General features: G+C 33.6%; 1 protein-coding gene across 1 annotated transcript in view; it reads right to left on the bottom strand.

The window, feature by feature from the left end:
- dnr1 (E3 ubiquitin-protein ligase defense repressor 1) overlaps positions 1-11758 on the bottom strand; it is a 30930-nt gene extending 19172 nt beyond the window's left edge. The window contains exon 1 of the mRNA XM_013326764.1: positions 11419-11758. Within this exon, the coding sequence (XP_013182218.1) occupies positions 11419-11502 (84 nt within the window). The 5' untranslated portion in view covers positions 11503-11758. The remainder of the gene's footprint in view (positions 1-11418) is intronic.
- Between the last annotated feature and the right edge of the window lie 1016 nt (positions 11759-12774).

Below are 12774 nucleotides of genomic sequence, written 5' to 3'. Positions count from 1 at the left end.
CACAGTTTAGTTTCGTTTTTGTTTTTAATATAGAAACATAATACAGAGGTCGATGAACTTTGAACAGTATTGCCATAGTAGACATTCTTTAAGCTGTTATTACAAACATTTCATACATTTGGTTAGAAACTTGTTGGTTAAGTGTATGAAAACCGTAGGCGGACGAGTGGGGTTTGTATACGTGACTGTAATAACGTACGTCTTAACGTAAAAGTATACATCAAGGCAATCCACTGAGATTGCATTTGTCTACAATTTCTTTGTAAAATATTAGTATGAATTATTTTCTAGCCATGGAGTGAAACGTTGGTGTCGGTTAAGAATCTATCATGAAAGCTGCAAGAATCGGTTCAAAAGTATAGCTCACACTTGAACTGTTGAGCTGCGGTTCAACAACTAAATTAGCTAACAGATCACTGCGATACTATTAAATAATTCAAACTTTCGTGAGAGGAGTGAGCGACGGGCCGCGTCCGCGAAATAATACCAGTACCACTCATCCTGATGAAGGGCCCTCGATGGGCTCGAAACTAGTCGGTGCCGCCACCGGACGAATATACGTGAGTGTTTAGCCGTGTTTATATATCAGTTTATTATAGCTATATGAGTTGTCAGCCGCGAGTTACCTGGTGACTATTAGTTCGCAACTGGAAAAGCAAATCATAACTCTATGCAGGTACAGAGCTGAGCTGTGAGCCGGTTCACTGATCTGACTCACATATGTGAGTCGTGAGCTGATCTGCAGGTCATCAATTTTAGTTGAGTTGCATATGTCTTGCTATAAGTATAATATCCAGCCTTAACATAGAACCATGAACTCTGTCGACCCCTTATCGGTTGCATATCGGTTACCAAGCGCACTTGTTAACGTCAATAATGATATGATGTAATGCTCAATGTTGCAGTAATGATGGGTAATTAGACTTATCGTAAAACATCTGAATACGTTATTAAGTGTTTTTCTGTAAATAAAAAATTGCATTTTATTATTTAACAAAAACGTAAAATAAAAACTAATTAATCGTGTTTTTTTTTGTAATTTTTTTGGTAATAAATGATGGAATAATCCAACATTATACAGCTAAGTTTTACAATCGAATTACGTTGTTGTTTTTCAGCTTATATTCAATTTGGCGATATTTTTATACTGATAGATATATATGAGGATCGTCGAAACAAAAACCGATTTTACTAATATTATAAATGCGAAAATATAAATGTATGTATGAGTGTATGTATCTCCGGGACGATTTTTCGGAATTTGATGAAATTTGGCAAACAATTAGAAAATAGTCTGAAAGAACATATAGACTCTACATATCAATTATTTTTTATTCTGCGCGGATCAAGTAGCGGGCGAAAGCTAGTCATATTTTTACTTTTTTATATTGCCAATTGGCTGTCCATAAAACTGGCCATATTTTTACTTTTCCTACAAAAAAACAATGTCATTTATCGGTTTTTTATTTCGACGCTCCTCATTTATCTTCGGAAGTGAGGGTATCTGGGTTCAAGTGTACATTTCATTATTTTAAACAACTGACAATAATATGTTATCGGTCGTTGGACGGAATTAAAACGATAAGTTAATCATATTAACGTCATTCAAAATAAGAGGCTTATTTTTTTTAGATAGTAAAAAAATCTATAATCTTTTTAATAACCTAATCTAACACGTTGCCTGGAATTTAATAGACGGATGTTACAGCTACAGTAAATTGATTAAAAAGTGACAAACATTCTTTGACAATAGAGAGCCTAGCACGAATGTTTGTGACAATAGCCATCGTATAGTCATCGATAAAATTTGTATTTAACACGTTAGCTGCCAGAATGATTTTTCGAAATACGATTTTTTTTTTAATTTTGTCCAAAACCATTTCAATGGGGCAATAATTCGAATTAAAAGCCACAGCGAGGCGTTGAATGGAAGTATGGCTTGAAACATTAGCTTGTCGGACATATAGTTCGACATGGCAGCTAACGTGTTAAACATGTGCCTTTCAGGAGTAAAGTATATTAAAAATCTAATTATTTTGACATAATTGGTGATGTTACGAATGGGCTTGTCGCAAATATTCGTGCTAGACCCACAGTAGTTCTATAGTCTTGTCTATTTGTATGTATATTTGTACCCAATTCGTGTCTAAATTATTGAACAGATTTTGACGAATATTTGTTCAGGAGCAAAGATAGTTGGAATTTCAATGCAACAATAATAATAATAATAATAATAGATATCTTTAAAAATTTGACATAGATGTAGAAAATACTCTGGAAGAAGACATAGACTCTAATTAAGTTTTTTTTAATTCCGCACAAACGGAGTCGCGGGCGATTGCTAGTATGGAATACATTGCAAAACGTAGTAAACCATCTGTCGTCAGTTAGCAACATTAGCAATAGAGGTCGTTGGGGAGATAAAGACAAACGCAGTGAAGCGCATTTATCGAGGTGAGGGTGGGAAGGTATGAAGTAAGCCAAGGTCTACGATCATGCTCCGTGTCACGTCTACACTGCATGCACTTTATCAAGCTATTATCGATCTTTATCCTTAGTAAATAAAGTGCAATTCAGGTTAACTTTGATAAAGTTTAGATTGTTAATAAGTCTATGGTTTTTTTTTTTAAATATCGAGCGGCCACCTGAAATCGCTGAAATAGCGAAGTGACCGTTGCCCATAGACATACGCAATTGCATATGCGTTGCCTACTTTTAATCGACGGAGGAGAGGATGAACAGAAACAAATATTTTCTCTTTCCATGCATCCTCTCATCCGGAAAGTCCACTTCGACTTCCAATCCTTTCTCTATAAGAAAAATTAGGCCCCTGGGATGCACATTCATCAGACGAAACGCGGAATTGGTTCCACTTCACGCCTGTCTTCTGTGTAGTCGTGGTATTTCACCGGGCGAGCCGGGACAATTCGTGCGAAGACGCGGGCTCTACCACTGTTGTAAAATAATTTAATCATAAAGTCTTAATACGCTTGTGTCAGTAGCTTTATGGTTAAAGGTACGAACATTTCGTCAGTGGAAACTTACCACGCAAATCAGTGAAGATTAAAAAAGTTCGAGACTCCGAACGGATACCGAACATATAGCGAAAGCAGTTTTTGAAACATATTAAAATGGCAGTAGTGAAAGTTGTAACTTAGAGGATGTTCGAAGTTCGACACAACTTTAAACAAAGTATGTTTTATTTTTAAAACATTAGAACTTTAAGAAATTAGGGTCTAAAAACTAATCATTATCTAAATAGTAATCGTCAAAAAAAAACTTAATTAGTAGCCTATGTGTTCTTCCAGACTGTGTTCTACATCTATGCCTAATTTCATCAAGATCCGTGCAGCCATTCCGGAGATATCTTCAAACAAACATCCATCTAAACATTCGCATTTATAATATTAGAAGAAGTTAGATAGAAAGGATAAATGCTCCATAAACTTTTTTTAAAACTTTGACATCTTGACAACATTACTTTTCGATTGCCGTGACACTTGCACACATATTGTCATCTCTCTTACTCTTCTTCAAACAACTGAGACAACCAGCCAGTAACAATATAAAATGAATGACGTCACTGATAACAGTGAAATTACTAATTATTACCAACCGGAACAGAGATATCAAAAACATATGTTATCTACACAATTTTATCAGTCAGACATGTTTTATAATTATAAATGAAAGCGTATATTATGATTGGTCTAAATGTTGCAACAAATTTTTGTTCAAACGAGCTGTGGGAACAACGAGATGTTCAACGACATCCATGAACATCAGCAATACCACAGGAATCGCAGATGCGTTGCCGGCCTTTGAGATGGAGATACGCTCGCTTCTTGTAAGACCCTAAGTTGTAGCGGTTTGGAAATATCGCCGAGGTTAGGCCATTCCACAACGCAACGAGGCAGAAAGTTTCGCGCAAACCGCACCAAATTTAAATTAGCATATGCGTTATCTACCTTAGACAGGACGTACTGAAAGAAAACATTTCCCCTTCCAATGCGTCTTCTCTATTAAATCAACCACCCCTTCCCATTTTTTATAACAAAAGGGTGGGAAGGATAAAAGGAAGTTTGAGAAAAATGGTATTAACAATATTTTTTGCACAGATGTTGCCTCTAGCCTAAGGTAGCAAAAATAAAAGGTTTTTTAGGCTAAGACGCAAAATCTTATACAAGAATAAATTAAATATAATTATGCATATTCTTCTAAAAATAACAAATATTAGTAAAATTATGCTACCAGTATTTGCCGCGTTATAAAAAAAATTACTTCGTATTTATTGTAAGATAATCTGTGCTAGCTGTCAGTTGATATCCGCCATGACAGATGTCAATAGATCTCCTGCCACACCCACGGTTTTTTGGCGCCATTTTAAACGACGGTGGGCGGCCATTTTTAATTCATTTACGCAAGCAAAAACAATCACGACTACGTTATTAATGGTTTAGGCGAACAAGGAGATAATGTTAGTCCGTTCGTATAATAATCAAAATGAGCTATAACAATTTATGTTCTTGTAAAAATGACTAGCATATGTTTATGTATATTTAGTAATATTGTGAAACGAAAAGCTAATTACCCAATTACCGTGGATTTCCGAAACTAAAATCTCCGTATAAAACATTTTGTCCTCTCTGTTTTGTCAAAGATAGTAACAGGGATGACTATATGTTTCACACAATGATTTTGATTTTAGAAACCAATGGTTAATTCTACAGCAAAAGATCATGTGTATTATAAAGTTATCTTACTAATATTATAAATGCGAATGTTTATATGGATGGATGGATGTTTGTTGATATCTCCAAAACGATTGCATAGATTTTGTTAAAATTTGGCATAGATATAGAACATAGTCTGGAAGAACACACAGGCTACTAATTGTTTTTTTAATTGCACGCGGTCAACAGCTAATTGTAAATACAGATGAATTTTGTTTTTACTTATAAAACTGGTTTTTCCATCAACGTATGGTTAAATTGCTGCATAAGGTATGTAAGAAACTATAATAATACTGTGTTTTATTGCTCATTGAATTACGTAGCGTTGAGCAAGGCTACTTTGACGTCATGGTGCAAAGTCCGTGTATTTATTGGGGAAAGTTGAGTAACGTGATAGTTATGTAACTCATCCCGAGATATTATGAAAGATACGTTTAAATACTATCATGGGTCTTTACGATATTACTAACTGTCGCCCGTGACCCCGTCTGCGCAAAAATATTTTAATAGTCTATGTCCAAACTATTTTCTATGTCTATGCCAATTTTTTGTGAGGTTCATGCAGCCCAAATAATTTCTACCAAACATCTATCCATTTAAACTTTCGCATTTATAATACAGTAAACTTATCCTATACACTGCATGGTAAACTCTTCCATATTCTATCTGACAAAACGTAGGCGTTCGCTCGTTCTATCGTATCCAGCTTCAATTAAAATGAAACATAACACTGAAATCAAGGATATTCGTACAAAGTCCAAAGTAACGGTACAACGTTCAAAAGTATTGAATTATTTTCAAGAGCTGCAAGCAATTCAATTGGTTTAACACGAGCAAGTGCCAATTGGCCTAGTTGCTAAATATTAATTGGAGAAAATAGTTCGAAATTTGAAAAAATTAAAAAAAATCATTGGCCAGCAAAAGTAAACGTTATGTCATGTACAGATGTATTAGATTTTATTCATAAAAAATATATCTCATTTCGATCCCATGCCGTTAAATTTCAAAATGGCGGCTATTAATACATTTCACGATTTCAGTTATTTCGTGAAAATTGTGGTATAAAGTAAAGTAATAATGTAAAAGAAAGGTAACTAATATTTATACCAACTTTTAGATAAGTACTTTACTTAACTAGTAAGTTAGAATCATTTGGTGCGAATGGCGTGCTATCGTTACAAAGTCAAGTGGCAGAATGTTTAGTGAGGGGACATAAACGTTGATTTTTAATAAGGCCAGTGTTGCACCAGTACACCGAGACGCTGTCGGTTTTCCTCCTAACACTATGTAAGAAAAGGTATTTTACAATAAATATTTCGTAATTTACAAGATTCTATTAAAAATAAGCAGTTAATTTATGGTCAACATTGGTACGAATCGATGAACAGAATAAGTTTATTAGATGGCTATGGTTAGAAGACTTATTCCCGATGTGCCAAAACAATTGCTGGAGACTATACCCGCATGACAATGTCACCGGACAAAGTCCAACCCAATTGTCAACTCCAAAACGTTCAATTAGTCTTCTGTGTCCAATCATTAATTGATTTATGTCTAGCAATAAAAAAATTATGCCCAACTTTTATATTTAATACTGAAGTGGGAAGACACCCACGACTCGGTCCGTGCGGAATTAAAAAAAAACTTAAAAGTAGGTTGTGTCTTTCCAGACTATGTTCTACATCTATGCCAAATATCAGCGAGATCCATGCAGCCGTTCTGAAGATACCTTATAACAAACATCTATTTAGACTTTCGCATTTATACTATTAATAAGATTGCTGCAGCAGTTATTTGGTAATTTTCCATTGTCCAACAAAAACTTGATGGAACAACAAAATAATGAGAACAATTTAAAAATATTTCGCAACTTTCCTATTTGCAACAAATCTATAAATTGTCAGCACTTTTATTTACATGGATATTTAAATAAGCATATTATATGACACCGTATTATATTGTAATTTACATATTAATAAAATGCTAAACGACAATTTTGTAAAACTGCATGTAATCATAATTGTACGTTGACACGATTTACTGTACACTTATAGATTAAAATGAAATGTAAAACATTAAAACAAATTCAATTCCCACTAACGATGAAACATTTTAATAAATTTTCATACCGATTTTAATCAACTCATCTCTAGTGAATTGTCAAACTAATCTATCTTAAACTAGCTGTCGCCCGCGACTCTGTCCGCGTAGATATACAAAAAAACCTGATTTAAATCGATAAGAAACTTACGCAAACACATACATCATAGAGGTTACTAGTTGACTTAAAGTCCTATGTCCACGCAGTGGGGCAGAGGGCGTCCACAGTGCGCCGCCAGTTCGCTCTATCCTGGGCTCTGCGCTTGGTCTCGGGCCATGTCAGCCCAATCGCCTTCATTTCGGCAGCTACTGATCGCCGCCAAGTTTGTTTAGGACGGCCAAGTCTTCTTGTTCCTAGCAGGATCCACTCCAGGGCTTCCCTGGGAATATGACTGGGATCCCTACGAAGCGAGTGGCCAATCCATCCATCATAGAGGTTAGCATTCATATTATTTTGTGACGTCATCGAATTTTAATTATCAGGTTAATTGGAACAAAAGACAAAGTATCTCATTAAGGATCATGAGAATATTTTTTTTAATTACAAAAATAACAACACTTAAACGGCTTTGGCTTTTGTTTCCTTTCGCCTTGAATTAATGTCGACTGTAGGAAAATATTAACAAAGACCTTTTGGATACAAACACGGGTAACAACGACAAAGAGTTTTAAAATCAAGAACGTAAAATATATATTTAATATAAATTATTTCATACATTTTCCTTAGGCGTATGGCAAATAACGTATGGGGTCGATTTCTTTTATTATTTAGTTTTATTTTTAGTTTGGTTTTAGTATATAGTTTATTTAATATAGTATTAATTTATTTATTTATTTTGTAGTGGTTAGTTATTTAGTTAGGTTATATTTTTGTTCACTTTTTTTATAACAGAAGGGGGCAAACGAGCAGTGGGAACACCAAGGTGTTCCACGACGTCCATGGACATACTTGTTGTTATTTTATATTATATGTGTTTGCCTTTAACATTGTACATAAAAAAATACTAGAGATGTCAAATAAATATAAATTTCCAAAACATTCGTACAAATTTTCTCTTTATATGATTAGCCACCCTTAACTTAGGGTAGGCACCGAGCTCCTCGGTGGGGACGTATAGTGAGCTGATGATGATTAGCATTTATTGAAGTCTGTTCGTAACTGGATTTTGAACAGCTCGTGAGTTAATCTACACTAAGGGACTTCCTTAATGGACAATTAGTAGCAGTAAGTTTCACAAAATTATCACACGACAACTGATACCATATTTCCTATAACGATAAACTGTCTTGACAATTGAGGAAACGACTAAATAATCAAACGTATACTTAAGTCGTTACTACACGGTAACAAACATTACGATATGGTGACTGCTTAGTGCGTTAATACCCTTATTTAATCATCATTACATTACCCTCATCCCTACAGGTCGGCACAGTATGTACTCCTCTTTACATCTCTACATCAGCTCACTATACGTCCCCACCGAGGGTCTATGAGTCTACCCTTAGTTAGAGGTGACGTGACTATAGTCAACCACGCTGGCGAAGTGCGGTTTGGTTGACTTCACATCTCTATTAGCCGTCATATCTGAATCCACCCTATTCTTACGCATAACGTCTTTCACACAATCCATCCATACTTTCTTTAGCCTTCTACCTTTGTAGCTATCCACATTCAATCTCATTACTTTTTTGTTTATGTGATCATCCACCCTATGTACATGTTCAAAACACGCTAACCTTTTGCTCCTCAATTTCTCGACCACTTTTATATAGTTTAACTAGCTGTCGCCCGCGACTCCGTCCGCGCGGGATTAAAAATAGCTCAATATGCTCACAAAATTTCATGAGAATCGGTCAAGCCGTTTCGGAGGAGTATGGGAACGAAAATTTTATATATAAGATTAAAAAAATAGTTAAAACTAGGAACTGTACAGTATAACTAAGTAACAAAGTTAACCATACACGTACCTTTTAACTGATCAGTACGAATTTAATTATTTAAAATTGTGCAGTTAAAAACTGAACGTGTGTGGCTGGTTTTAGACAAGATTTATATATTGTATGCAAAAACAAATTAGTAATTCATGATCTTTTTTCACCTTTGCATTATGAATGCATTTTCTTTGCCATACGCCTAAGGAAAATGTTTGAAATAATTTGAAAGTGTTCCGCGAAAAATGACTAAAGTTGAACTCCAAAATTAAATTACTAATATCGATTTCTAGCCACAATCCGTCTTTGCGGTTATTAAAGGGAAAATTTTATGGTATTTCCATTATTTTTTTTTTCATCATCATCATCATACTCAGCCTAAACTTGTCCACTGCTGGACGTAGACCTCCCCCATCGATTGCCACAATGACCGGTCCTGTGCCTGTCCTGTTTTTTTATACTAGCCTATTTTTATTAAATTGTTCCTTATAGGCTATGTAACATCTATGCCAAATTTTTGCGAGATTCACGCAGCCGTCCTGATTCAAAAATCCATCCATCCATACGGCAAAAAAATTATCTTTAATGATATTAGTAAAATTCCCTAGCAACATCTTAATATCAGGCCGTTTATCTAAATTAAAGTTTAAATATTAAACAATATGATTATGACCTATGATAAGAAGTGTTTTGTTTAAAATTTTGTGGCTTATCTTTAAGGAAAAATAATTATATTATTGTTTAATGACATTATTTTGATAACCAATTAATTAATTCATCTTTATCACTCCTTGCGTGTTTCATAAGCAATTTATCTGCAAGCAAGTCTTTAAAATTATCCACGATTTGACCTCTGTGCGGATCAATTTAAAAGATGATCATTTGACGTCATTATAGACATTACTAAAAGAAGCAGGCCGCAAATAAAATATAAGTTGTCTCTGGTAACGTCTTAAAAAAACGACAACGTTCCAAATTCAAAAAGCGTCCATTCCTTTTCGATCACGCAGCGAGCACGTGACAATCGCATGGCGTGTAGAGAGCTCAGCTGCTGAGTGGACTTTGGACCCGAGCTACAATCACCGGTGAATAACGTGCCTCGATTTAGCGCAGATCGTATTATTTTCATTGAACTAGCTACCGCTAGGCTTGCAATAGTTAATAATGTCGTAATCTCGTATTTTACTTCATTAAAGTTTCAAAACGATATATTTTATTACACGTCGCTTGTTATTTCAGGACCAATTATAGACAGATTATAATTACCTTTGCAATAAAATTGTGGATTTAAATCTAATTTATGGTTTTGTGAAAAATAATTATTATAATGATGAGCAACAAAGAAATATTTTTTATTACTTCTATTGTCACGTTGAATAATACAAAATTATAAATTTTATAACGCTTTAAATTCCTATATATAAAAAATCTTACAGGCACATCTTACCTTGTTATTCTTACGTTACTATATTATGAAACAACACAGCAAATGGAATGAAAACCAGTAAATTTTAACAACAATTCCATACCTATATTACATATTTAAATTTGTTATCAGTTACGCGAAATCTTTACCTTAACTACTATTTTCTTAGTACCTAACACAAAATACGTACCATCCTTAATCTCTTTACTAAACTACGTAAAAAACGTCTAAAAACTTCATATAATAAAAGATTCCGAATCTCTGTTCATTACTGTTCCGATAAAAATAACTCCTCATTGGTATTGTATCAAACTTTATGTCGGCTCGCAATTTCCCACGAGGTGAATCGCACAATAATTTTAATTATTAACTAGTTTCAAATAATTACGTGGGAAACCCCAGTGCGTGCTTTTTTTCATCCGGAATGGGCTAACATCCTTAACATGGGCCGTCATAATTTTTGAATCTTATAATACTTATCAGAGAACATCAAAACAGCCTATATTCACTTTGGAAACAATCCCATGCATACCAAGCAAAGAATTTTAGCGCCAATATGTTTGATTTTAGATTCCTACAGAATGCGATCGCATAGTAATTGACTACATTTTGTTTAACGCAAAGACATCGAGCTTTGCATTTAGGAGCCTAAACAAAAAACATAAACAAAAACAAAACGCATTCCAGCATATCTTGAAGGTATGATAAATTTAACTTTTCAGTAGTACCTATTAGACGTCGTTAAATTACCAATAAAGAAAATATTCGTGTAGTTTTCGTCGTTTTTTTTTAATGTCATTACTTAAGTAAATGAATAATATTGGCCGGTATGAAAACGAATGTATAATTAAAATAAAGTAACCTTATTAAATGAAAAAAATATACGTAATGTGAGCGAACAATGCCGAGTCCAAAGTCCGCAAAGGTAGACTCGATTGAAGTGTGAACGTGACTTGGTTTTCGACGATAGTTAATAGTTTCACTTCATTTGACAATTGATACTTGGTAAAAAAAAATCGTGCTATAATTGCCTTATGAAATACAAAAACATGAAATAATGTTAATAAATGACATAATAAAGCAGTTAATTTCATAAAAATATTAACTATAACTGTTTATGCAGCGAATAATAGTAGTAAACAAAGACATAACCAACTTTCATAGTAAAAAAATGTATGATATTAAAATGCTGTAATATAATGTAATATTAAAAATAAAACTTACTTTTTCCAGGCAATCTTGTCCAATAGAGTTGGGATCCACTTTGACTTCCAAAATCACAGAATTCGGCTGACTAACTAACCACATTTTGGATAATTTATTGAAATCAAAACCGAAAACTAAATGAAAATATTTAGGTCGAACGTTATTAAATTACTAATACACGTTGAGTTTACACTAAATTTTCAATGTTTATCTCACTCGCGTGAAAAATTTGTTTAAAAATGTCTTTCGCAACACGCTCTGTGAAATGTTTATCGCGTATTCTTTGTGGAAGTAAAACTGTGAATACTTCCATACGACGGCCATACTATGTTAAGTTTGCCACCGAAATGATAAAGAAGTGACGTCGTGACGCAGCAACTGACTTTTGTCGCGGTTCTTAACCTTTACGTTACTAAAGGTGTAATTCGTATTTGTATTATTACCATTGCTTGTTGATAAGGTCACGCACTAACAGATGTTCATTATAACACAGCAATGGAATTTGCGAATTGATAACAGTTTTGACGTAAAACTTTCACAGGTAACAAGAGTTGTTTCTCTTTCATTATTTAATCCTAGAAAGAAAGAGACAGAACTAGTACTCTTAATTTTCCCCAAAGCTGAGTGCACACTTACTTAAATCACGGTAAGCAACAATTGCACACAATGTAAATTATAATTATTTACTACTATCATAATCCTAAGTTACATTAGTAAAAAGCTATCTTTTTAATTTTTTTAGATGTTCAAAGTAAACTAAAACTAACTAACAATAAATAACTAAATAGCCAATGTTAAGACAATAGTTTCATTAGTTCCAATTTATATACTTTCCTAATATTACAATTTTTACTTTATAATTAAATAATTTATTAATACATTAATTAATTTAATAATTTATTTTTACAAATATTAAAAGAAAAAATTTAAAATGAAAAAATTCTTTCGTCAAAGCAAATTTTCATTAATACGAAGTTTACTGAAAATAATAACAACGCCACCTTTTGTGAAACTAATGTGTAACATTTTATTTTTCTAGCAACATTTCTGTTTTTGCTACGAACATTCCGTTACAAGTTGCTTCTTTTGAGTTGATTTTTTTTAAAGATCCGATTTAAGTTTCCGTAAATAATATTTTTTAGATTTCTAAATTATATCACATTGTACAAATACACAAAATTAGGATTTCAACTGAAAAATATTATGCTCCTTCGAATAAAATCAAAATTTTAATTAAATTTCAATCCGTTTCACGCACAGTAAAGTGAGCACGAGCTGCTGACAGCGCCAATTGTGACAACATGTAGGAATTAAAATAATCATATGACTCTTTTCCTTTGCGACCCAGTCAGCTATCGATTTGTGTCTTGGTCT

The sequence above is a fragment of the Papilio xuthus genome, unplaced genomic scaffold, assembly GCF_000836235.2.
Source record: "Papilio xuthus unplaced genomic scaffold, Pxut_1.1 DF829758.1, whole genome shotgun sequence".
NCBI classification, from domain to species: Eukaryota; Metazoa; Arthropoda; class Insecta; order Lepidoptera; family Papilionidae; genus Papilio; species Papilio xuthus.
Note: the sequence above shows the minus strand (reverse complement) of the source record. Positions and strands in the feature narration are given on the sequence as shown.